The 27,752-nt window shown below is 45.4% G+C and overlaps 1 protein-coding gene across 2 annotated transcripts in view; it reads left to right on the top strand.

The window, feature by feature from the left end:
- Positions 1 to 27,752, top strand: part of LOC309476671 (complement factor H-like) — a 139,557-nt gene that overhangs the window by 89,022 nt on the left and 22,783 nt on the right. For both annotated transcript variants that reach the window (XM_082139813.1, XM_082139814.1), the window contains 6 exons: positions 11,499 to 11,690; positions 11,798 to 12,001; positions 22,482 to 22,661; positions 22,844 to 22,949; positions 23,026 to 23,102; positions 23,381 to 23,572. In XM_082139813.1, coding sequence (XP_081995939.1) covers positions 11,499 to 11,690; positions 11,798 to 12,001; positions 22,482 to 22,661; positions 22,844 to 22,949; positions 23,026 to 23,102; positions 23,381 to 23,572 — 951 coding nt within the window. The remainder of the gene's footprint in view (positions 1 to 11,498; positions 11,691 to 11,797; positions 12,002 to 22,481; positions 22,662 to 22,843; positions 22,950 to 23,025; positions 23,103 to 23,380; positions 23,573 to 27,752) is intronic.

Genomic DNA, 27,752 nt, shown 5'->3' with positions numbered 1-27,752 from the left:
AGGGATAGTTCACTTTAAAATAAATTTTTGGTATGTTTTAGCTTACCTCAAGGTAGAGTCCTGCACGGGTTCCGGTACCGACGGGTGACCCGCAAATTTTGCTCAAACGGGTGAAAAATATCCAACTGTGTCGGATACTGGTACGGGTCGGGTCGGACACGGGGGAAACACGGGTCTAAACACGGGTTTAAAACAATCACAAACAATCACAAAAAAGGAACACATCTACAAAAATATCCCTGTATTTCAAGTTGATAAAATAATTTAAAATCCACTTCAGTTTATTTGTGCCCACGCGCCACGCCCTCCCAGGATCTATAACGTTTCCTAGGCTACTTTCACTTTCAAAAATTCATCATAACCGCGCGCGCGCGCGATCTGCTTGCAGTCGCCGAGATGGATGCTGAGGAGTTGAAGAAAAGAATAGCTAGTGGAGATTGTAAAGTTGTCGACAATACGTCATCAAAAAACAAGTCCAGTGTGTGGGAGAAATTTGGAGTTATCTGAAGAAAATATTGTGAAAGGCTTTGCTGCAAACATTTTCGTGTTGGATAGCCGCACATGTGGAACTTCATCGCCGAGGAAGCACGCAGATAACTGTGGTAACAAACCAAGCTGTTCTATCGAACAGTATTTTTCAAATTTAACACTGTTCAGTATGTGTGGTGTGCAGGGCGTGTTTGAACCCAAAATTGTTAGATGTAGGCTAGACGAAATTGCGTGGCAGATATAGTGTTGTAGCCGCGTCTGTTAGGCTACTCAGTTTTGTGGTAACGTTAGCCATCATGTACCGGCCTTTTGACAGCTTCGGCTGAAGTTGTCCTTGTGTTAATTGTTGTTATAACTTCTGTATGACCTGGCAATAAACATTTTTGTAATTGTGTCTATAATGTGATTGGCTAAACTGATTTTATTTCGGGTGTCGGTTCTATTTTAAGCGGGTCGGGTCGGGTGCGGATTTTAATTAGTGCTGTTGACGGATAACGGGTCGGATGCGGTTTGAAGCACTGCGGGTACGGGCGGGTGCGGGTTTACAAAATCGGACCCGTGCAGGACTCTGCCTCAAGGGCATCCAAGATGTAGGTGTCTTTGTTTCCGCAGTAGTTTCAATTTTGATATTTTAGGTCAAACCGTTCTTGTCTGTCAGTCATAATATAATGCAGGTCTATGGTCACCACCTCAAAGAGCATGCACAGAGAAGTCCAAATTAAACAATTCCCCATCGTAAGTACACATTGATGGCCTAAGACACGAAACGAGCGGTTTGTGTGAGAAAACGAACAGTATTTATATCGTTTTTACCTCTTGTACACATCCGAGATCACTTAGGGCGCTTTCCGGCGCTTGCGCAGACTAAGCCAGAACGCGTGCACACGTCACACACCAGGAAGCGCGTGCGCCATCAGATCACTTGGACATGGTTGTGTACGTGGTTTTACAGAGGTAAAAACGATATAAATACTGTTCGTTTTCTCACACAAACCGCTCGTTTCGTGTCTTAGGCCATCAATGTGTACTTACGATGGGGAATTGTTTAATTTTGACTTCTCTGTGCATGCTCTTTGAGGTGGTGACCATAGACCTGCATTATATGACTGACAGACAAGAACGGTTTGACCTAAAAATATCAAAATTGAAACTACTGCGGAAACAAAGACACCTACATCTTGGATGCCCTTGAGGTAAGCTAAAACATACCAACATTTTATTTCAAAGTGAACTATCCCTTTAATAAAATAAAATGCATTTGATTGTAATTAACATGACAATGTGTACAAAACTAAAGTAGCCTAAATTCACGTTTATTTTTTACGTATTTGTCAGTCTGAGGCGTCATTGCTAGTGCGTTGCGTCACTTGCGTGTGTCTTGCTTTGGACTTGACTGAAGGGGGTCAGTCTCCGTTTTCAAGGGTCTAAAACTCCGGAGTAGTGTGCTGTGGACGGTAGGTGTAACCGTTGCAAAAGTTATGCGTTCTCTTACGAGAGGTCTCTCGTACTGCGTAAGATATCTTACGCTAGGGGAAAATCCTTTTTCCGCGAGATATTGAAGCCAAAAATTATCCTTAATTTTGTAATAATGCAAAACGCGTTGCGGCAGCATACAGACATAGGCGAGGCAGCTCGCGCGCCTATTGGCTGTTCTGCGGCAACTGCAGCGCCAGACCCAATGAGGGTGCTTCGCGCCCGCTGCGTCACGTCCCGCCGAAACGGGCGTGGTCTAGGCCTATAAATACCGCTCGCAGGCAGCTATTATCTGATTTTTCATCCTTCAAGCGAAGCACACGCATCGCTGGAGCTGGAGAAGAAGCCGCGCCGTCTGAGAGAGAGCACCTTCAGCGGGACGAGTCACTGAAGTCGCTGGCCGCGCCGCCTTCCTTGCCTTCCTGCTGCGCTATCCGGCGTTATATCCTTTCTCTGCTACTGTGTTTATGTATGTGTGTGTGCTCGCCGCCGCGACACACTCTCTTTGCACTAAAAGAGCTGGGCGACTTTTGGAAGACGCCCCTTTTCCGAGGATCACACAGCTCTCGCGCTCGCTGACGGCGACTTCCCTCACTGCGAGCTAGTTACTGCCTATGGTGACTCTTAGGACTCACCTGGCATCCTTCTCCGAGACTGCTCCTCCGCCCCCCCAACCCGCAAAGCTCGCCGGTTCGCCCGCTTGCCTTGCCTGCTTGGGGGACGATACCTGTTCTCCCTCTGTTCGAGCCGCGCAAACCGCGCCGCTCACAGGGGATGTCAGGAGCGGACGGTCACGGGGCTAGCTTTCTCTCTCCCTCTGTTCAAGCCGCGCAAACTGCGCCGCTCACAAGGGAGGCTGGAAGCGGACGGTCGGGGTTAGTTTTTTCTTTACGTTCTAAGAAAGCTACCCTGCCTCTGCGCCCCATTCATGCATCACTCACCGGCGAAAGGAGAAAGGAGTGTTTTTAGTCCCGCCGAGGTTGGACTGACCTTCAATTTCTCATACATTTCTCAGTTCCCTGATCAGGCGACTGGAAATATCAATATTGCAGCAAACAAGCTTGTTTTAATACAAGCGTGCCTGCAAGCAAACGCCGAAGATAACATGTTGACGCTCTTTTATATGCTCGTGCATCTGAGAGCCTTTGTGTTCCCCCCTGTGGCTCAGTGGCGGAATCTTAAGTTTTCCGCACGAGAGACCGGTGTTCGAATCCCGGTTGAGCGGCAGATAAATTATGCCGCCAATGCTTCGCTCTGTCAGTTCCTTGAAAGGCGACTGCAGATGTGCATTTTGCAGCCAACGAGCGCGTTGTACAACCCGCTCGCCTGCACCCAAACACCGTTTCTATGGTTTCCGTGCGTCACTGGCGTAAGGAGAAAAGAGAGTGTTTCTGGTCCAGCTGCGGGCGGACCGACCTCCTTTTTCTCATACATTTCTCATTCCCCTCTGAAGTTAGGGCAACTGGAAATGTCAGTATTGCAGTGAGCAAGCCTGTTGCAATACACGCATGCCTGCAAACAAACGCCAGCACGTTGACGCTCTCTGATAATACTCGCGCTAACTGAGTTACAATGTGTCTCCCCCTGTGGCCCAGTGGCAGACTCTCAGGTTTTTGCGCGCGAGAGACCCGTGTTCGATCCCGGGTCTACCGGCAGATAAAATTATGCCGTCAATGCTCGCTCTGTCAGTTCCCTGAAAAGGCGACTGCAGATGTGTATTTTGCAGCCAACGAGCGCGTTGTACAACCCGCTCGCCTGCACCCAAACACCGTTTCTATGGTTTTCCGTGCGTCACTGGAGTAAGGAGAAAAGAGAGTTTTCTGGTCCCGCTGCGGACGGACCGACCTCCATTTCTTATACATTTCTCATTCCCCTCTGAAATTCAGGCGACTGGAAATGTCAATATTGCAGTGAACGAGCCTGTTGTAATGCACGCAGGCCTGCAATAAACGCCAGCATGTTGACGCTCTCTGTTTCTATGGCAACTTCTCGCTCGTTCAGTTCCAGTAAATGTGACTGTTCCAGTGTATTCTGCAGTAAACAAGTCGGCGACGCAGCACGCTTGCCTGCACACAAACACCGCTTTTACGGCTACCCAGATAAATCCCATAAGAGTGAATTTTCTGGTGTCCCGGCCACGGCCGATGGTGTTTTATGTGTAGAAAGAATGCCCACTGCCCAGTGCCCATCTCTACACACAAGCACAGCCCGTCACACAGGGCTCGCGCACATAAATCGACTCAGATCGATTGCGCATCAAACGTGGTAAATGTGCCCACTACCCAGTGCCCACAAACACTACGTTATGCATGTCTCACGGTTTCTGTAAAAACGAAACCAACGTGCATTCGCTTCACTCAAGCGAACAATGCTTTCGGTGTGGTAAATGTGCCCGCTATCCCGCGCCCACATCCACGCACAGACATGACAGTTCCTACGGGACTCGCCCAGCCCTCCCCCTCTCGGTTGACCGCCGCAGAGGAGTCGAGTGCGGGTAATCTGCCCGCTGTTATCAGCGCGCCCCTGCCTCAAATGTCACGAGCGCGACGCTTGTGTTACAGCACACCGAAGCCTCTCCATCGCTAAGCGAACGGAGCACGCTTCGTATTCAACCCCTAGCTATTCATGCAGATGCATGGGCAAAGCTGCCTGGGGTTTCGAAGTGGGTGCTAAACATTATAAAAAGAGGCTATTCGCTGCAGTTTCGCCGACGCCCTCGCCCCTATACGGCGCGCGTCGAGACCACGGTAAAACAGAAGTAGCACATTTACTTCGAGCCGAAGTGGCGAAACTATTGAGCAAAGGGGCCATAGAGCTTCTCTCTCAAGTTCAGAGCGAAGGAGGGCTATACAGCAGATACTTCCTGGTACCGAAAAAAGACGGGGGTCTCAGACCCATACTAGATCTAAGGCAACTGAACAGAGTGCTTGTGAAGCGACAGTTCAGGATGCTCACGACCAGAAAAATCCTCGCGCAGATTCGCCGAGGAGACTGGTTCGTGTCAATAGATCTGAAAGACGCGTACTTTCAAATACAGATAGCGTCACGTCACAGGCGATTTTTGAGATTCGCCTTCGAGGGCCAGGCATATCAGTACATAGTCCTGCCGTTCAGTTTATCCCTGGCACCCTGTACATTTACGAAGTGCATGGATGCGGCGCTCGCACCCCTCAGAATGAGGGGCGTGCGAGTACTGAACTATTTGGACGATTGGCTGATTCTAGCGCAATCTCGCTCAGTGCTCATAGAGCACACGACCATTTTACTCGATCACCTCGAGAATTTGGGTCTCAGAGTCAATTGGGCGAAGAGCTCTCTGTCCCCCAGTCAGACGATATCTTTCCTGGGCACAGAGTTGGACTCGCTGTCCATGATAGCGCGACTATCACCACAGTGTGCGGTAGACATTCAGCGTGCAGCGAACTCTTTCCGCTGCGGCGCATCTGTCCCGCTCAAGAAATTTCAGAAGATGCTGGGTCTCATGGCCTCAGCATCATCAGTGCTCCAGCTGGGCCTGCTCCGCATGCGCCCACTGCAGTTCTGGCTGAAAGCGCGAGTCCCACGCCGAGCGTGGACATCCGGTCTGCTTCGTCTCAAGGTCAATCAGAAGTGCGTCACAGCTCTGAAACCTTGGAAAATGGACGACTGGTACCAATCAGGTGTAAGCCTGGGGACTTCCTCGAGGGTGAGGGTGGTGTCTACGGACGCATCCACCTCGGGATGGGGAGCGCTGCTCGAGGGCAGACCGTTCTTCGGCCAGTGGTCAGAACGGGAGAAGCTTCTGCACATAAACTGCCTCGAAATGTTGGCAGTAGACAACGCGCTGACGCGTTTTTGTCCCCAAATAAAAGGACGCCACATCCTGGTCCGCTCGGACAGCATGTCTGTGGTGTCCTACATAAATCGCCAGGGCGGCCTCAGGTCCAGGAGCCTGTACAGGCTAGCAGAACGCCTCCTGGTATGGGCTCAGCGCAACCTGCGCTCGCTGAGAGCAGCGCACGTGCCAGGGCTCCTAAACATAGGACCAGACAGACTGTCCAGGAACAATGTTCCGGCAGGCGAATGGTCTCTACACCCACAGACAGTCCAACTGCTGTGGAAGAAATTCGGCAGAGCGGAAGTAGACCTGTTTGCGTCTCAAGAAAACGCTCACTGTCCGGAATTTTTCTCCAAGAGCAGGGACGCGCTGGCTCATGTATGGCCCCGCCGCCCGCTCTATGCTTTTCCCCCCGTCTCTCTCCTGCCTCAGGTGATAGAGCGGATCAGGGAAGAAGGATGCTCAGTACTGCTTGTAGCACCGTTCTGGGAAAACCAACCTTGGTTCCCAGTTGTGATGCAGCTACGGGGGTTTGGGCCACGGGGGTCACTGCCCCGTGGCCAGTGCCAGTGAGGAGAGACCTCCTCTCTCAGGCCCACGGCTCGATCTGGCATCCTCACCCGGAATTGTGGTCCCTTCATGTCTGGGCCATCAACGGGTACATGTTGAACTCCCTAAGGGAGTATTAAACACGATCACGCAGGCTAGAGCTCCGTCTACGAGACGGCTCTACTCCTCGAAATGGTCAGTGTTTTCGGGCTGGTGCACAGCCCGTGGCATGTCACCCACAGACTGTGGAGTGACGGAGGTGCTTTCCTTCCTACAAGAGCTGTTGGATAAGGGCAGGACCCCTTCCACGCTCAAAGTTTATGTGGTGGCTATAGCAGCGTTCTCGAGAACAACGCTTGGTCAGTCAATAGGAAGGAACGATTTAGTCATCCGCTTCCTTAGAGGGGCTAAGAGACTGAATCCTCCCAGACCTCCCTCAGTCCCCGTATGGGACCTTTCTACGGTACTGGAAGCCATGAAAGGTGGACCATTCGAGCCTTTACAGACGATTGATCTGAAACATCTGTCTTTTAAGACTGTGTTTCTGCTGGCTCTCGCTTCAGTGAAGCGCATAGGGGACTTACACTCGCTCTCTGTGAGCGCGACGTGCATGGAATTTGGGCCTAATGACTCAAAAGTTATACTCAAACCTAAGCACGGTTATGTTCCGAAATCCCTCAACACACCGTTTAGGGCGCGGGTCATCTCCCTGTCAGCCCTACCGGTCCCTGATGAGGAAAGAGACGCGGGCCTCCTTTGCCCAGTCAGGGCATTACGAGCTTATGTGTCTCGCTCGTCTGTTTTCAGACAGACAGAGCAGCTCTTTGTTTCGTTCAGCGGGCGTTCTAAGGGACTAGCCGCGTCGAAACAGAGCCTATCCAGATGGATAGTTGATGCTATAGCGCTAGAATACGCCTCCAAGGGCATGCAGTGCCCGTTGGGTGTCAGAGCGCACTCCACGAGAGGCATGGCCTCTTCGTGGGCCTGGTCGAGTGGGATTGCCTTGCAAGATATTTGTACGGCGGCGGGCTGGGCCTCCCCGTCTACATTTATAAGGTTTTACAACCTAGAGGTTCCCGCCCTGCAGGCCAGGCTGCTGTCGGTCTAGTTAACCAGTATTATCTGACCTGATGCTATCAGCTCAGAATGCTGCGTCTACTGAGCACAGCTCGATGATCGACAGTGAAAAGCAGTAGCACAAGATGTGCCTGGGCAAACTGTGTAAGACCCACATTTCCCCATCAGTTCAGGCCGTACCCCGCCCTGTCTGTATGATGAAATTCGCGTCTAAGCGACGCTGCCATATGTGGAAGAGTGCGGCTTCGCCCCTCCCTCTTCCCGGACTCCCTGTGAGTTCCCTGGGTGATTGTGCACTATATGAACCCCGGCTTTCGCCCTTGGGTCTTTGGTGTCAGATCTCAGCATGCACGGCGTTTTGCATTGGGTCCCCTAGCGTAAGATATCTTACGCAGTACGAGAGACCTCTCGTAAGAGAACGTACTCGGTTACTAACGTAACCTCGGTTCTCTCTAGAAGAGGGAACGAGTACTGCGTATCTTGCCGTGCATGCGCACGCTCTGGTTGCTTCGATGATGAAAAACCAGATAATAGCTGCCTGCGAGCGGTATTTATAGGCCTAGACCACGCCCGTTTCGGCGGGACGTGACGCAGCGGGCGCGAAGCACCCTCATTGGGTCTGGCGTCACGCCAGGCCTCGCTCGATAGGCTGCTGCAGTTGCCGCAGAACAGCCAATAGGCGCGCGAGCTGCCTCGCCTATGTCTGTATGCTGCCGCAATGCGTTTTGCATTATTACAAAATTAAGGATAATTTTTGGCTTCAATATCTCGCGGAAAAAGGATTTTCCCCTAGCGTAAGATATCTTACGCAGTACTCGTTCCCTCTTCTAGAGAGAACCGAGGTTACGTTAGTAACCGAGTACGTTTTAAAACGAAAATGCACTAGAATAAACCTAGGAATTCCACAGTCTGCTCAGGAACCTGCTCTCGAGCCAAATATGGTTATTTTATTTGAGTTGCCTACCTATGGCTCGACGGCAGGAAGAAATAAACCAAACAATTTTTAAACTTTTTTTTCAATAATCAAAGGTAGTGTGTCGATTTAATAAAAAATCCACATATCACATATTTTAAAATATTACATAATTCATTGATGCCTGTTTGTCATGTGCACCGACCAATCGTCATCTGGGCACAAGTTAAAATTTCATTGGACAATGTGAAGTGAATCTTCATTCATAAATCGTTTGAAAATTACATGACAGACGAATTTACTTTTATGAAGCGATCTGAATCTGCGTCGTTGAAACAATGGATGTTAATTGACTACAAAGCACTGCACAAAACCAGCACCAAAAGTTGCATTAATGGTAAGTAGTATTCAAGTCGCTTGTATTTAGCCTATATTGATCCACCGTTTACCATTTGATCAAACTATAGTTAGTTATAGTTGGTAAACAGAAAGACTAACATTAGCGTAGATACCATTATTCTTATGATGTAACGAGTACATCGGGTGTTTTAGGAAGTGTCCCCGGTTCCGGCTGACCTAATCTATGCAGCCCAATAATCATTTAACTGATTTGAATAATAGAAGTGTATAATGTTCTATGTGAATGCCAGGTTAAAGAGATGCGTTTTTAGTCTAGATTTAAACTGAGTAAGTCTGCTTCTCAAACAATGCTAGGAAGACTATTCCAAAGTTTAGGTGCTAAATAGGAAAAGGATATACTGCCAGCAGATTTTGATATTCTAGGTATTATCGACCAGGGCTGCGTTTCCCAAAAGCATCGTAAGCCTAAGTTGATCATAAAAATGATCGTACGACTGATCTTAATATTACGGTCTGTTTTCCAAAAGCATCGTAGCTTAAGTAGCACTTGAAAATCTTCGTAGAACTACGAGTGCTCTGGAGTAATCGTAGCCTACATCCCCAAGTGCATCGTAAGAAGACAGATTTATGAGGACACCTGCAGGACAACCGGCAGATTACACTTTTATCTAGATTTAACAGATTACACTGCAAAGTGAGTACAAATATAAGGTTTTGATTGTACTTTTTTATTGTACACTTTATTGTACTTTTTTTTTAAATGAATGTATAAATTAAATAATGAAAAAGGGAAGAAAAAATACACATCTAAATTAAATGAATGAACAAAATAAAATCATAAAAGAACGAAGCAATGTGGGAAATATGCTTCAAAGACTGGGCAAAATATGGATGAATAAAAAATAAAAAAATCTGTTAATGACTTGCTGACGTGCACGAAAACCAGCCATGTATTGGCCATTTCTTGCAGACCACCTTCCCTGATCTTTGAACACCCCGGGTTGCAGTTTGCCATGTCTACCCAGATGTTTTGTTTTTCCTTATTTGTATGGTGTCCTTTAAATCTGTTAAAAATAACATCTTTGTTTCGCTCTATCTCCTCTAAAATTAGGCCTACATTAATTTCATCTTTTTTGAAAGGTATCTTTTCTTGTTTGTCTTTTTGTTCATACATTTTGTCAGTAGGCTATCTCCGCCTGAATGTAGACTTTAGACTTGTCTTGATTGCTAATCCACAGATGACGATTATTAGGTTAAATCTAATAATTAAGGCTAAACGTTCAGAATACGATTCCATATAAGGTTATATTTCAGCACTTCGCGAATGGACAGCGACTTTTAAGTAGCACGTAAAACGCGTTCTCGCGCGTTCATGTTAAGTGCATGTTAAGTGCAACCCTGGGCCGGGTTTCCCGATAACGATGTATCTTAGCTCTTAAGAGCGCTCTCTACGTGCAAGGTTACGAACGCTCGCAGCAATTCCACGAGCGTTTCCCAAAAATGCACTTAACATGAACGCGCGAGAACGCGCTCTAAGTGCTACAGAGTCGCGGTCCATTCGCGAAGTGCTGAAATATAACCTTATGGAATCGTATTCTGAACGTTTAACCTAATAATTGTCATCGGTTGTGGATTAGCAATCAAGACAAGTCTACATAAAGCACCTACAGGCGCCTACAGTTCATTCATTTAATTTTGATTAAAATGATTAGATTCAATTATTTCTTTCTTTTTTTTCTTTTTTTTGACCTTTTTAATTATTTAATTTATACATTAATTTAACCAACAACAAAAAAAGAGTAATAAAGTGTACAATAAACTACAATCAAAACCTTAAATTATAATCACATTGCATTTGAATAAAGTTAAAGGTGTAATCTGCCGGTTGTCCTGCAGGTGTCCTCATAAATCTGTCTTCTTACGATGCACTTGGGGATGTACGATTACTCCAGAGCACTCGTCTACGAAGATTTTCAAGTGCTACTTAAGCTACGGTGCTTTTGGGAAACCGACCATAATATTAAGATCAGTCGCACGATCGTTTTTACGATACGATCGTTTTTACGATCAACTTAGGCTTACGATGCTTTTGGGAAACGCAGTCCAGAATTTTAAAATTGCAATAGACGTGAAGGACTATAATGCGTTAGGAGCTCGCTCAAGTACTGGGGAACCAGTAAACCATTACTAACTACTAAACCATTTAGTGCTTTGTAAGTAAGTAAGTTGCCATACTTCCTGAGTGTCAGTCAGGGACTTACTTCAGCCTATTAGAAGCTAGCTTTGAACTGTTTGGGCATGCTTTATAGTTTCCTGGTTCGTGACATCACCCGTCTCTGTCCTCTTGTCACACCATTGGACTGATTTCACACAGCTTTATGACGCAATCATGAGTGATCCAACAGCATCAATCAACGCAGCTTCTCGTTCCCTCTTCAGGGAACCAAGATTAGAGTCATAACCAAGGTGTTTTTAGAGCCATAGAGAATATTTTCATATTAACGGTAGTTTAAAAGTATCCATATATTCATATTCTTTTGCAAGCAACATTTAAAATGCAAATATGGCATATCAAATGAAATAACAGACCTTAGTCAGGAAAGAAACCATATTGAATTTTTCATAAGGTTGTTATAGGGATAGACGTATAGTCCATCTGTAACTCAATACCATATAACAAAAATGTAGTTGTTATGCTAAACCACTACTCAGTAGTACACAGTGAAAATCAGTAGTATAGTAAATCCAAAACACTGGGCCACATAACTTATAAATTATTCTCTGTGGATAAATATGTGATCAAGTGTCTGCTTTCTCTAGAGGCAACGTGTTCTCTAAACACAACAGTGGAAGACTTAAAAATAGAGCGATTCCCTGATATTGAGGGTCCCGTCAAACCTGGACACAAGTTAATATTTTCATGCAATGGACAAGAGCTGATATTAAAAGGACAGAGAGAAATCACCTGTCAGCCAAATGGAGAATGGAGCAGTCCTTTCCCTAAATGTGAAGGTAAGGGCACAGAATGTAAAAGCCTTGGACTGGACAAAGATAGATCAATGATAGATCTGTTGTTCACATGGAGGATGCTTGATTTATCAGATCTTTATGTTCTTTAGAGGCAATGTGTGTCGCAAACCTGACTGTATTCATGAGATCAGACGTCACTGAGGACGGACACCCGGGGCCTGAGGTTTCAATCAGACCTGGACACACAATAACTCTTTCATGTGTTGGGAAGGGAACAAAATTACAAGGACAGAAAAAAATCATCTGCTTGCCAAATGGAGAATGGAACGTCCCATTTCCTAAATGTGTAAGAGGTAAGGTTCACATGTTTACTAGTCGAGTTTTATTAGCAGTGTTTGTAAGCATCACTATTGCTCATATTAAAGTGTAGGTTCGATGATTTTCAGCTGATGTTACAATGTCTGTAGTATATGTAAATGTACAAGGCTCAAACTTGAGACCATTTTGGTCGCATATGCCCCCGAAATTAAATCTGTGCGACTTCAAAATTTATTTGGGAGCATTTGTACAAGTGCAAGTAATTGTTGTGGTGCGACCTTTTTTCTAGATATGTTTCATTATTATTGTTGTTGTTATTTAGGCAAAACAGAAATTACATCTTTTTCTCATATATGATCCCAAATAAACATCATTCAGCACACAAAAGTCCTGCCCAGAACTGTCAAATATTAACTAAGTTAAAGACCGTGTAGTTCCCTTTCAAGGGAACTCCCGTTGCGTCGAAAGCTGACGCTATGGGAACGCTTTGCGTGATGACGTCTTGAAGCACATGTAAAATCAGTCCAATGGTGTGGCGGAATGTCAGAGGCGGGTGACGTCACGTACCAGGAAGCTATAAAAGCCGGCCCGAAACAGAAAACGAAAGCTTTCTGAGTCTTCAGTTGCGCTCTGTGTTGAATCTGTCCTTGTTATTTGGTGTTGTCTGTCTATATTATATATATATATTCAGTATGGCGAGCAAGCAGCAGTTTAGAGTGTGTGTCCATCCCTGCCCGCGTTATTTAACGGGAGGTGATACTCACACTCTTTGTGTTGTTTGTTTGGGTGAGGAGCATGCCCAGTCAGCACTCGAGGGTGGTGACTGTGTGCATTGCGACGCGCTTCCATTGCGCACGCTCCGATCCCGCTTGGCTCGGTTCAATCCCGATCGCGTTCCCCAGGGCTCGGGTCCCGCCGCGGCTGAGGCTCGGCGGCGATCTCAGACCTGGGGTTCGCAAATGGATCTGTCAGTGGATGTTGAGACGGGCTCTGCCTTATCTCAGCATCAATCTGACAGATCCAGTGCCTCTCATCAGGGTGTGGAAGCACGCATTGCGGTTTCTTCCCCCCCGATAGAGGCACCAATACTGCAACTGTCCAGCTCTGAGGAGTTGGATGTTGTGAGTATTGAAGCTGAGTCTGAGGATTCGCCACCTCAGTCTCATGCGTTTGAGGAACTGCTCGATGTTATTACTAGAGCAGTTGACAGACTATCTATTGAGTGGCCAGAGGATAGGCAGGACGTTCGTTCGAAAAGTAAGCTCGACGAACGCTTCCTGCCATCTCGTACACAGCCTCAGCGAAGAAGCCTTCCGTTTTTCCCCGATCTCCACACCGAGGTGTCGAAATCGTGGGGAAAACCGGTTTCATACAGAGTGTATGCACCACAAATATCCCACTATTCTTCCATTCACAAATATAAAGAATATGGTTATGGGGAGATGCCGAAGGTGGAGGAGACGCTTGCGAGCTATCTCTCTCCAGCAACGGCATCTTCCCTGAAAGCTCCTTCACTTCCCTCTAAGCCAGTAAAATTCACATCATCTCTGGTTCATAAATCGTATGCAGCCGCTGGTCAAGCTGCAGCGTGTCTGCATACGATGTCTATTATGCAAGCCTATCAGGCAGAATTATTGGGGGATTTAGAGGAGGGCGGGGGAATTGGTCCTGACACAGTGGCTGAACTACGCAGAGCCACAGATCTCTCTCTCAGGGCCACCAAGGAGACCGCTAAATCAATCGGGCGGTCTATGGCAGCCCTGGTGGCCACTGAGAGGCATCTGTGGCTCAATTTGAGCGATATAAAAGAGAAAGAAAAGCACGTTCTCTTAGATGCTCCGGTTTCCACTGTTGGTTTATTTGGTGATTAGATTAGATTAGATTAGATTCAACTTTATTGTCATTACACAAGTACAGGTACAAGGCAACGAAATGCAGTTTAGGTCTAACCAGAAGTGCAATAGCAGCAAGTGCAGGATATACAGTGGTTCCATAGTGCAGAACATGGATATGTACTGAATAAATATAGAGTTGAATACTATTATAAACAAAAATTTACAGATAGATTTGTCCTATGAATATAATATACAGATAACTATTACTGTGAACAGAATTTACAGCTAGATATGTACTGAATATAATATACAGATGGCTATTACTATAAACAGAATTTTTACAGATAGATATGTACTGAATATATATACAGATGGGTGTTACTATAAACAGAATGTGAGCATAATATACAGATGGCTATTACTATAAACAGAATTTTACAGATAGATATGTACTATGAATATATATATACAGATGGGTGTTACTATAAACAGAATGTGAGCATAATATACAGATGGCTATTACTATAAACAGAATTTTACAAATAGATATATGTATAAGTTAGGCTAAAATGAGCAGTATAACAATGGATTTAAAGTAGTGCAAATAAAGTTTGGACAGAAGCTATCCGAGTGAAAGTGCAGTGGAAGTAATTGCATATTACAGTTAAAGTATGGTATTGCAAATGTATATGTAAACAGTCGGTACTGTAAATAAACAGTCGGCAGTGCAAATTGAGCATATTCCAGTCAAGGTAGTAGTGCAAGATGCATATGTAAACAGTTGTTACTGTAATAACAGTCAGCAGTGCAAATGAACATTATAGTATTGCAAATAACAAAATGGAGGCAGGTGTGAGGAGGGAGAGGAGAGTCAATCAGTATATGAGGGGAGTGGGATCAATGAGGGTTAGAGTTTAATAAAGAGACAGCTCTGGGGAAAAAACTGTTCTTTAGTCTGCTGGTCCTGGTCCGGAGGCACCTGAAACGCCTGCCGGAGGGCAGGAGAGAAAACAGTCTGTGGGCTGGGTGAGAGGAGTCCTTAAGGATGCTGCGAGCTCGATGCAGACAGCGTTTCCTCTGGATGTGCTCGATGGCAGGTAGTGGAGTCCCAGTGATGCGCTGGGCGGTTTTCACCACCCGCTGCAGTGCCTTGCGCTCTGCAACAGAACAGCTCCCATACCACACTGTAGCACAGTTGGTCAGGATGCTTTCTATTGCACAGCGATAGAAGTTCACCAGGATAGTGGAGGAAAGCTGATTCTTCCTCAGTGTCCTCAGGAAGAAAAGGCGCTGGTGAGCCTTCTTGACCAGGCTGGAGGTGTTGGTTGTCCAGGTCATGTCCGCCGAGATGTGGGTCCCCAGGAACTTGAAACTGGAGACACGCTCAACAGCCATTCCATTGATGTGGATGGTGTCGTGTGTGCCTCTTGACACTTTCCTGAAGTCCACGATGAGCTCCTTCGTTTTGGTGGTGTTGAGGAGCTGGTTATTTTCAGTGCACCATGTGGCCAGGTGCTTGATCTCCTCCCTATAGGCAGTCTCATCGTTGTTGCTGATGAGACCAATCACCGTAGTGTCGTCCGCAAACTTGACGATGGAATTAGATCCGTACACAGGCTTGCAGTCGGAGGTGAAGAGGGAGTAGAGAAACGGGCTTAGCACACAGCCCTGTGGTACACCAGTGTTGAGTGTGATGGACGTGGAGCAGTTGGAGCCTGATCGAACATTCTGGGGTCTGTTGGTCAAAAAGTCCAAAATCCAGTTGCACATGGAGGTGTTGATGCCCAGGTCTCCAAGTTTGGCTATTAACTTAGTTGGGATGACAGTGTTGAATGCTGAGCTGAAGTCAACAAACAGCATGCGTGCATAAGTGTTCTTATTGTCCAGATGTGTGAGCACAGAGTGCAGTGCCATGGAAACTGCATCCTCTGTGCTCCTATTGCTACGGTAGGCAAACTGGTGTGAGTCCAATGTGGATGGAAGAGAGTCTTTTAGGTGTGCCAGGACCAGCCGCTCAAAGCACTTCATTACGATGGGTGTGAGTGCTACAGGGCGGTAGTCGTTAAGGCACTTCGGGCTGGAGTGTTTTGGCACTGGCACAATGGAAGTGCATTTAAAGCATGTTGGTACAGCTGCTTGGGCAAGAGACAGGTTGAAAATGTCTGTAAAAACCCCAGCGAGCTGCTCCGCACATGCCCTGAGTACGCGTCCAGGGATGTTGTCTGGTCCAGCAGCCTTGTGCGCGCTGATCCTGCTCAGTGCATTGCAGACATCTGTGGAGGAGAGTGTGATCGGCGGGTGGTCAGCTGAGGATTTGAGCTTGGTGGCAGTTTCTCTGTTGTCTCTTTCAAAGCGAGCATAAAAGTCATTTAGCTCGTTCAGGAAGTTGACATCAGTGGCTGCGGGGGTGGAGTGAGAGGGTTTGTAGTCACTGATGGCCTGAATGCCCTGCCACATGCGCCGAGGGTCAGCGTTGGAAAAGTGTCCCTCTATCTTAAGCTTGTAGCAGTGCTTGGCCTCTTTGATGCCCCTTTTCAGATTTGCTCTGGATGTGCTATAGGCTTGTGCATCTCCTGATCTGAAGGCAGTGTTGCGTGTCTTCAATAGGAGTCGCACTTCCCTGTTCATCCATGGCTTCTGATTTGGGTATGTGGTGATCTGCTTCTGGGTTGTAACACTGTCAATGGTGGTATTGATATAATCCAGTACAGAGGAGGTGTAGCAGTCAATGTCCGTGTGAGAGCCACTGGTGGCTTGAGAAGCAAACATACTCCAGTCTGTGTGTAGAAACCTTTCCTGGAGTGAGGAATCTGCCCCCGCAGGCCACACCTTGATGGTCTTCACTGATGGCTTCACGCGATTGATGAGAGGTGCATATTTGGGGGTGAGGAACAAAGAAAGGTGATCTGACTGTCCCAGGTGGGGGAGGGGTGTCGCGACGTAAGCTCCAGCCATGTTTGTGTAAACATGGTCTAAGGTTTTGTTTCCTCTGGTGTGACAGGAAACATGCTGGTGAAATTTCGGTAGCACTGACTTTAAGTTTGAATGATTAAAATCACCCGCAACAATAAACGCAGCTTCCGGGTGAACGGTCTGTTGTTTACTGATGGCTGCGTGAAGTTCTTTCATAGCAAACTTGGCATCAGCATCCGGGGGAATATAGGCTGCAGTTATAATAGTGGAAGTGAACTCCCGCGGTAGATAAAACGGTCTACATTTAACCATGAGAAACTCAAGGTTAGCTGAACAATGTCTCCCAACAATAGCAGAGTTTGTGCACCAAGCTTTGTTAATGTAAATGCACAATCCACCACCTCTGGTCTTACCGGAGCCATCTAATGTTCTATCCGCCCGGAATGTATGGCGTCCCGCTAGCTCAATAGCGTTGTCCGGTATTCCGCTGTTTAACCATGTTTCCGTGAAAATTAGAACATTACAGTTCAAAAGTCTCTTGCTGTATGTGATGTTGAGTCGAATCTCCTCCATTTTGTTCAACAGCGACCGTACATTGGCAAGGAAAATGCTGGGTAAAGAGAGCCGGTGTGGTGTTAGCTTTAGCTTAGCTCTTAGTCCTCCGCGCTTCCCCCGCCTTTGTTTACGATCTCGACGCCGCCTGCGAGCACTTCCGCCCGGCCGGGCAGAGTGCATAGCCCCGGGTGTTTTGGCGATCTCAGGAAGGAGTCGAAGGTTGTCCATAAAACTGTCGGAAATTCGCAAACCAATATCCAAAAGCTCACCTTGGGTGTACGATGTTAAGGCACAACTGTTCTGCACGAACAGACCCGAAATGAGCAAGAAAAATACTACTAAATTGCAGAATCTGGAGAGACCGCGAGCCTCGCGATGTACTCGCGCCGCCATCTTGGTTTCCAACGTGTATAATACCTGTTTATGCAGTAAACAGTGCGGTAGCTAAATCTCAGGAAGCTGCTAAACAGGCAGCTGCATTACAAAAACTTCTCCCCCGCCGTTCTTTCATTGAGGCTGCTGAGCGGGAGCAGCCTCACTCCTCTAAAAAGAGCGCTGAACATCGTGCCACTCAAAAACAGAGTGTGTCCTCTCGTGCTCCCCCACAAAAATCTCGGGGACACGGAGGGCGCTCTCAAACCCAGCAGTCTTCGAGGGGTAAAACGGATCTGCGGACCGTTATTACCGCCAAGAAGGCTGCTGGGAAAAAGTCCTGATGTCTGAGGGCTCAGGACAAATGAGGGTAGTCCCCCCGAAGCAGAGCGGTTAACACCTCTTTTCACGGTGCCCGTCTCTCTTCGGTGCCCTCAGGGGACCGTTCTGCCAACCCTGCCACCTCTGGTGTTACAGGGCGCAGCGGTCTCCGGCGAGCACATATCTCAAGGTCCACCCGGAAACGTAGTGGCCTCGGGATGCCCGCCCCCTCTGAGGAGGGTGCTAGAGCAGTCTGTTTGGTCGTTCCCTGCCGGTGCGCCGTTACAGGGCGACGAACCGACTACTCAACAGCAGGAGAAAAATACGGTGCCGTCTCTCTTCGGTGCCCTCAGGGGACCGTTCTGCCAACCCTGCCGCCTCCGGTGTTACAGGGCGCAGCGGTCTCCGGCGAGCACATATCTCAAGGTCCACCCGGAAACGTAGTGGCCTCGGGATGCCCGCCCCCTCTGAGGAGGGTGCTGGAGCAGTCTGTTTGGTCGTTCCCTGCCGGTGCGCCGTTACAGGGCGACGAACCGACTACTCAACAGCAACAAAATCCAGAAACCAGTCTCGAGAGACTGGTACCTCTAGTAGAATCTTTGACAGCGTGGAAGCTACTGTCAAATGTTTCTCGTTGGGTCCTGCAGACCGTGGAAAAAGGGTATTAGATACAATTCTATTAACGCCCACCGCGGTTTATGGGGGTCCTGCCCACAGTGGTGGGCCCCGAGCAGGTTCTGGTTATGGAACAGGAAGTAAACACTCTGTTAGAGAAAGGGGCCATAGAATATGTACCCCCCTCCAACAGGGAAACCGGGTTTTACAACCGGTACTTCATAGTTCCAAAAAAGGACGGGGGATTGCGTCCCATTTTAGATCTTCGAGTTCTGTACGAGTACATGCAGCTCAAGTTCAAAATGTTAACCTTGAGACAAATCGTGCCACAGATCAGGTCCGAGGACTGGTTTGTCACGATAGACCTCAAGGACGCATATTTCCATCCGTCCGTGTCATTGGAAGTTCCTGAGGTTTGCTTTCGGGGGCAAAGCATACCAATATCGAGTTCTTCCATTCGGCCTGGCTTTATCACCCCGCACTTTCACCAAATGCGTGGATGCAGCTCTGGCGCCTCTGCGCCTCCGGGGTATTCGCATCACGAACTACAGCGACGATTGGTTGATTTTAGCTCAGTCGCATTAGATGGCGGTTCAACATCGAGATGTTGTTCTCGCCCATATGAAAGAGTTGGGGTTACGGCTGAACGCCAAGAAGAGTGTGCTTTCTCCATTTTAGAGGACCACTTTTTTAGGCGTGGTTTGGGATTCAGTGTCGATGCAGGCGCGCCTGTCATCGCCACGCTTCGATTCCATCCTGGCAGCTGTGAGAAGTGTAAAGCTAGGCCAGCTACTCACTGTCAAACAGTTCCAGAGACTGTTGGGTCTCATGGCAGCAGCTTCCAACGGGATACCTTTTGGACTGCTGCACATGAGGCCCCTGCAGTGGTGGCTCAGGACCAGAGGGTTTTTCCCCGAGGGGCAACCCATTTCGCACAATCAAGGTCACGCGGTAATGCCTACGTGCCTTGGTTATGTGGAAGAAACCTTGGTTCCTGTCCCAGGGCCCAGTGCTGGGAGCTCCTTGTCGTCGCAAACTGCTAACGACGGATGCTTCCCTCACGGGTTGGGGAGCGATCCTGAGGGTCGCTCATCTCAAGGTCTGTGGGAAGACCATCATCGTTCCTGGCATTCTATAGCCTAGAGATGTTAGCTGTCTTCCGGGCTCTGAGGAGCTTTATCACAGGTCTCAGGGGACACCATGTGTAGTACATACGGACAACACGTCGGTAGTCGCCTATATCAAGTGGGTTTGCGCTGGCATGCCATATCCTCTTGTGGTCCCAGGGGAAGTTGCTGTCACTCAAGGCAGCCTACATCCCCGGGGTCCAGAATATAGGAGCAGACACTCTGTCGAGACAGGGGCCGAGGCCCGGGGAATGGTGGCTCCACCCCCGAGGTGGTGGAGCTGATATGGAAATTATAAGTGGATCTGTTTGCGTCTCGAGAGACGTCTCACTGTCCACTTTGGTTCTCCCTCACGCATCCAGCTCCTCTGGGACTGGATGCTATGGTACAGACGTGGCCGAGGCTACGTCTGTACGCCTTTCCCCCAGTTGCTCTGCTCCCGGGAGTTCTGGAAAGAGTTTGCAGGGATCGGGTCCATCTACTTCTTATAGCCCCGCGCTGGCCGGGCAGAGTATGGTTTCCCGATCTTGTGTCCCTCCTCGACGGGCATCCTCTGGAGTTACCCGTCAGGAGGGACCTTCTGTCCCAGGCAGAGGGCTCGATATTTCACCCTCGGCCAGAACTGTGGAACCTGTGGGCTTGGCCTCTGAGGGGGCCCAGCTCATAGAGTCAGGTCTCTCAACCGAGGTTGTTGAGACCATTCTACAGTCCAGAGCTCCCTCCACGAGGAAACTTTATGCCCTGAAGTGGAGAGTATTCACTTCTTGGTGTAGTGACCGTCGGTTGGACCCAGTCCACTGCCCAATTGGTACAGTGCTGGAGTTCCTGCAGGAACGGTTCACTGCAGGGCCGGGTTTCCCGATAACGATGTATCTTAGCTCTTAAGAGCGCTTTCTACGTGCAAGGTTACGAACGCTCGCAGCAATTCCACGAGCGTTTCCCAAAAATGCACTTAACATGAACGCGCGAGAATGCGCTCTACGTGCTACTTAAGAGTCGCTGTCCATTCGTGAAGTGCTGAAACATAACCTTATATGGAACGTTTAACCTAATAATTGTCATCTGTTGTGGATTAGCAATCAAGACAAGTCTATATAAAGCACCTACAGGCGGAGGCACTGACAAAATAGCAAAAAAAAAACAAAAAAAAAAAGATTCCTTTCAAAAAGATGAAATTAATGTCCTTTTAGAGGAGATAGAGTGAAACAAAGATGTAATTTTTAACAGATTAAAAGGATTTCTTTTATTTATTTTTTGTTCATTCATTTAATTTTGATTAAAATTATTAGATTAAATTATTTCTATTTTTTGTTTTGTTTTCTGACCTTTTTAATTATTTAATTTATACATTAATTTAACCAACAACAAAAAAAGAGTAATAAAGTGTACAATAAAGTACAATCAAACCTTATATTATAATCACATTGCATTTGAATAAAGTTAAAGGTGTAATCTGTCGGTTGTCCTGCAGGTGTCCTCATAAATCTGTCTTCTTACGATGAACTTGGTGATGTACGATTACTCCAGAGCACTCGTAGATCTACGAAGATTTTCAAGTGCTACTTAAGCTACGATGCTTTTGGGAAACAGACCGTAATATTAAGATCAGTCGTACGATCGTTTTTACGATCAACTTAGGCTTACGATGCTTTTGGGAAACGCAGCCCAGGTCTGACCCCGTCCACTTTAAAGGTCTATGTGGCGGCCATAGGTGCTTACCACAGTCCTTTGGGTGGAATGTCTGTGGGGAAAGACCCCTTGGTATCTCGTTTCCTTCGTGGCACTTGGAGGTCCTCCTCCCTTTCGAAATCGGACCAGGAGGCGAATAATTTGCTTTGCCCTGTTCGGGCGTTAGACGCGTATGTCCACAGAGCTGCCCTGTGGCGTAAAAGTGACTTTTGCTCCCCTAACAAGGGAGGTCCAGTGTCTAAGCAAAGGATGAGCAAGTGGGTGGTTGAGACTATCTCACTGGCTTATGAGGCGGCTGGACAGCCTTCTCCTTGGGCTGTCCGGTCGCTCTCTACTAGGAGTATGGCGGCCTCTAAGGCCCTTATATCAGGAGTATCGTTACAGGACGTCTGTGATGCGGCAGGCTGGTCCTCACCGCACACCTTCGTCAGGTTCTACTCTCTGGATTTAGACTCTACTCTAGGGTCTCATGTTTTGTCTTCTTAGTGCTGCTCACATGATTACACACAGGACAGACATTTGTAGCTATGGAGGCGTTGGTATAGACGTTCCCATAGCGTCAGCTTTCGACGCAACGGGAGTTCCCTTGAAAGGGAACGCCTCGGTTACGACTGTAACCTCGGTTCCCTGAAGAGGGAACGAGCGTTGCGTCGCCTTGCCATATCTCCTTCATGCCTGTCAGCGCGACTTCAGACTTTACGAAGCTTTCGTTTTCTGTTTCGGGCCGGCTTTTATAGCTTCCTGGTACGTGACGTCACCCGCCTCTGACGTTCCGCCACACCATTGGACTGATTTTACATGTGCTTCAAGACGTCATCACGCAAAGCGTTCCCATAGCGTCAGCTTTCGACGCAACGCTCGTTCCCTCTTCAGGGAACCGAGGTTACAGTCGTAACCGAGGCGTTTCTTCATCTCCTAGACTGAACAAACTAACGGATTGGGGAAAATTAGATACATTTTTTGCTATTTTATGTGTTTGGATATGCTTTGGTGTTGATGCATCGACACAGAATGGTAAGGCATTTCTATTTTAAATAAATAACATACAGAAATGATAGCAATGATGTCATTTTCTAATTGTCTAACAGGTTGCTCTGAGATCCCAGAGGAGGAGAATGCAGAAGTTTCTGAAATCTCAAGGAAAGACAACTACTCTGATGGTGATAAACTTGACTACATTTGCAAACATGGCTATGCATCTCCACTAAAAATCACCTACATGTGTAGTAAAAACAAATGGACTAAATGGCGTGGTGAAAAATGTTCACGTAGGTATACAAGACACACACACAATATTTAGAAATTATTGGACTGCTCTAAAAATACTTTAACTCTAGTTGTATGCATTCAAAATAATCAGAGTAACTTATTATCATGTAATTTCATTGGACTTCAAAAGCTGATTTCTCAGAACTCTGAACTGTATCTTTTGTTTCTGATTCACAATCAGTCAAACGCTGTGAGCTGCCTGAAGATATTCCAAATGGTCAATACACTATTGTGAATGGTAACAAATTTGTTTTTGGAACAACCATCAAGTATACCTGCAGAGATGGGTGAGTATGTAAGTTTATATTTAGACAGATCTATTTTAAAAAATGTAAAAAAAATCTTATGGATATGTTTGTCAAGCTACCAGATGATGAGTCGATTTGACACCAGAACATGTCGGGATGGTGGATGGGACAATCAAATACCTGCCTGTGAAGGTACTGAAAAAGTCACATACACACTTAAAAATTAAGGATCAAAAGTGGGTTTTCATGGAAGAACCTTTATTTCTAAGAGTGTAAACAGTGCATTAGGCCTATATTTTCCTTTTTTGACTTCACACAAAAATGCAGGTGACATCAGATTGTTGTCGTTAAATTTTGAATATCCTAAATTATTTTGAACTGTTTAAGTGGCTGATATAACTGCATTGGTTACTGCATGTATTTTTCCATCTGAGGTCCTGAAACTAGACTTTTTTTATTTAATTTTTTAGAGGTATTGTGTGTCCCAGACAAGACAGGGGGAAACATGAGAGTGGAGGGACTCCCTGATTATGATGAATTAATCAAATATGAACACAGGTTGACATTTTCATGTGTTAGTTATCGTCAGATTTTACAAGGACCGAAAGAAATCACCTGCCTGTCGAATGGACAATGGAGCAGCCCATTTCCCAAATGTGTAGGTAAGGCCACAGAGGTTATATTCAAATTTAATATAACAAAAGACATAGTACATATCTATAAATAAATAAGACTTTGTATATAATTTTTGGTTTGTACTATTTTGAATATTACTACAAAATATTTTGTATAATTAATGTTTATTATTATTTAATAATATTACTCATTCTATTTTATAAGATTTCAGGTGTGATTATTTTAATATATTATACATGATTTTATTTCACAATACTATTTTGAAAAATTATTTTGTTGTATAATTAATATTAATGTGTTCATATTATATATTCACTTTTATAATATTTCATATTTTGGTGCAATTCTTTCATTATTATATATTTTATTAAATTCTTTTGTATATTGCTAGGTAAAATACACATAAATGAATTAGATTTCCCAGGGGTAGAGATGCAGTCTGACTTCATGTGACGTCATGCTGACGTTTTTTAATGCAAGTCCACTGGAGGCGAGTGTAGTAATGAACCCGTGTGCAGTTTATTTAATCCAAAGTAAGCAAATACAAAACATAGAATTGACTGGAACATGAGCGGACTTGACTATGAGCAGACTTGACTATGAGCAGACTTGACTATGAGCGGACTTGACCATGAGCAGACTTGACCGAAACAATCACCAACAGCAGGTTACACTGAAAAAAACTAGACAAAGGAACAATGAAACACGAGGGCTATTTATACAGAGACTAATGACCAAACAAGGAACACGTGTGAACAATTAGGACAGAGAACCAATGAGAAAACAGAACTGAGAAACACATGTAAAAAAAAACAATGAGAATATGACACATACACATGGCACATATATGAGGATCAAGGGAAGAAGATGACATGGGACCAGGAAACAAGAGTATGAGTATTTCAAAATAAAAGACATAAAACTATAAACATGAAACAAATCCCAAAACCACATGATTTGGTGGCTTGGGTAAAGATGTTCCCACAGCATCAATCGATGCAGCGTGAGTTCCCTAGAAAGGGAACGCCTCGGATTCGGATTTACCTCTTATTGTGACATAGGCAAAAGACACACACACATATATATATATATATATATATATATATATATATATATATATCGTCGCTGTCGGGCAGAATCCTCGCATATCCAAAACCATTATTTTTCAGGAAATTAAAAAAACGCATTTTTTTTGAGTTACTAGACATTGTATCGTTAAAGTTGGTATCATACCTTATACTGCCATCATATACTGTTGTGTACCAACATTAACACAACATTTCCCCAAAATCATGTTTAATCAGAGATACAAGATTTATGACTTGGGATCAGGGAGATACGAGATTACTCTATCATTGATAAGAATGGAACGGACACAGACGTCGCTGCTGCCCGTAGTGTTCATCAAAGTCTGCGGTCGCGTTGAGCCTTTTGACAAGAGAGCTAATAAAAGCTAATGATTGTGGTAACATACATCTTCCTAAACTCTATTTTAAACGTTTAAGAGTTATGAGTGATGCAATACCAAAATAAAACAATAAACTGACTAGGCTGTCTAATTGGCGGAAATTAATCTGCACGCAAACAAAGTTGGCGGTCGCGTTGAGCCTTTTGACAAGAGAAAAGGCTTCAATAGTTAACCAAAGCTAACGACTATGGTTACATACATCTTCCTAAACTCTATTTTAAAGGTTTAATAGCTATAAGTGATGCAAAACAAAAAACGATGAGCTGACTGTCTAATAGGCGTAAATTAGCCTAATCTGCACGCAAACTTACCTTCATGGCTCACAGGCTTCCTTCTGCACCGAAGCATTAGCTATTGATTTTTAACAAAACAGGCCTACTCAAATGTATCTAACCTAAATATGTTCACTCGTTATTGTCTAAAAAACAGAGTTATCCAAAGATAGGCTTACTTGGCGCCAGTAGACAGCCCTTTTTCTCCCATAAATAAAAACCTTGCTACTTGGGGTATTTTACATGCACAGTGCCAACTTCGAGTCAGTAAAACAATAATAAAAACAATAATTTAATGGTGGTATCCAAAACATTTAATTCAATTCAAGTATTATATTAGATACATTTTAAAACGTCAATGCACATGTATAATAAGCCTTAAATAGGCCTAATAATTAGTAGATATTTAAAATACATAAATTACTGATATCCTAGTTTAACACAGATAAAATCCTAGTTAACGCTTGCTTTACGTGTTGCTCTACGAGGATTTCTTAATCGTTGCGACTTTCAATCTTGAGGAGACAAAAAGGAGTGAATAAGAGGTGGAATTACGAGGATTCTCAGACTGTTGAAGTGTCCAGTGGAGTTAAGAGATTTGCTCTCAAGCCATTTTCAACACTTTAGATCAATAACAGACCCACGTTGGGACTGAACAATAGCATCGATTTGTGAAAAAATATGAAATTGACCAAATTTGGACGTAGGAGGTTTCCGCCCGACAGCGACGATATATATGCTTCACAGGATGCTTGAGACTCATCAAACATCCTTTTCTTTGTTCTCTTTCTTTTGAAAGTCTGATTTATAGCAGTCTGTCACAACCAGCCCCTTTGCTTCCATCTCATAAGTATCACATTTTCCCCTGACTTCACCGATGAAAGCGATCAATGAATTGTACAAAACTGAGACAGTGCACAGGTCTCGGTCAACCTGCTGAGGTGCTTTGCTTACTCCATTGACCCAGTTAAACACTTCATCCCAAACAACAGATAAAATGGTGGTTTCCAGGTTATCCATAAATGTGCATTTTGGGGGTTTTCGTGATCGTTATGGATACTCTCCAAAGCTTCCTTGATTGCTCCAAATCCAACTCTGAGAGCTTTTTTCCAACGTTGAGCATTGGACATATTCTACAAGTGGATTCACGTCTTTAATTCTGTCCTGAAGTCCAGAATATCTGCCAGACATGTTATTAGCATTGCTATAACTTTGGTCTCGACAATCCATCAACTAAATGATATGTTCTTTTATGGCCTAAATGAGCTCGTTTGCCATGTTTTCTGCAGTATGGCTCTAGAGGTTCACACTGTCCTGTTGGACATAGCGATCTGGACTGGATCTGGAAATTCATCAGATTTTTGGACAGAGCGAGTTGGTCAGTGTGAGTGATGTCTGGAGTAGAATCTACAATCAAGTAGAAATACTTTGCGCTTGTGATTTCACCCAAAATCATGTAAAAATGTGTCAGCCATGACACAAATAAACTCATCACATGTTGTAGAAGAAAGATAGTTTTCCAGAACCTCTGTGTCCATGCTTAGAAAGATGTTCGGACAACAGGGGGTCAAATTCGCTGATCAACTTAAGACATCCCAAAAAATGTCCATTTCTTGTGAGGCGAGCTGTTTGTTCTCACCACAAAAAGGCAATCCGCGGAAATTTTACCATGGCAATTATGCGCCTTATAATATTACGCCAATATACAGTATTTTGTTATGCAAGAACATCATTTGCAAAACTGGAGTCTATTCGTGCATCAACAGTCGTTGAATGAACTAGCACTGCATTGATATGTTCCGCTGACCCTTCATGTTCTGATAAACGACTCAATATATTCTTCTAGTCATTGTATCCTGAAGTAAAGGCTGTTTCAGTAGTAGCAGTACACAGACCATTTTATGGGGAATACACTAACCATTCCCTCAGAAGATCCTCTCCATTTGTCATCCGTCTGTAGAAGTGCTCCCTTGTTAAACTGATGAATTGTTCCGAACTGATGCAGAGAAGTCTCAGATATTTTGCTCAGGTTTGTTGAAGCAAAAGTAGTCTCGAGCACTTTCATTCACTGGCCATTCTGCTGGGTCAGAGCTTACCAAGCTCACTGTGGTTAAACTTTCGGTGTGGCTGGTGATATATGTTCATGTGTGATAACGGGCTGAGAACCCATGGCTTCTCTTTGCTTCAAGTCATTTTCTTTTTTTCCTTTTACAAGCTCCCGATGTCGCGGACATATTCGCATACGCATTAGCGGCTAAATTTGTGTAATGTGATGATCAGGATGTAGAATGAGGCGTAATAAATATTTTCTTGTACTGTGCATACCAAATTATATATTTTACATTTTGTAATCATATACATCGATATATCATATACATGATCATTTCGATCTTCAAAGTACCAATTTATAGAGACCAAACATAGTGTAGGTGAGGTTACATTGACCGTTGGTTCGATCATAAAATA

The sequence above is a fragment of the Leuciscus leuciscus genome (genome assembly GCF_965113295.1).
Source record: "Leuciscus leuciscus genome assembly, chromosome: 15".
In the NCBI taxonomy this organism is placed as follows: domain Eukaryota; kingdom Metazoa; phylum Chordata; class Actinopteri; order Cypriniformes; family Leuciscidae; genus Leuciscus; species Leuciscus leuciscus.
This window is presented reverse-complemented; position numbering and strand designations above follow the sequence as displayed.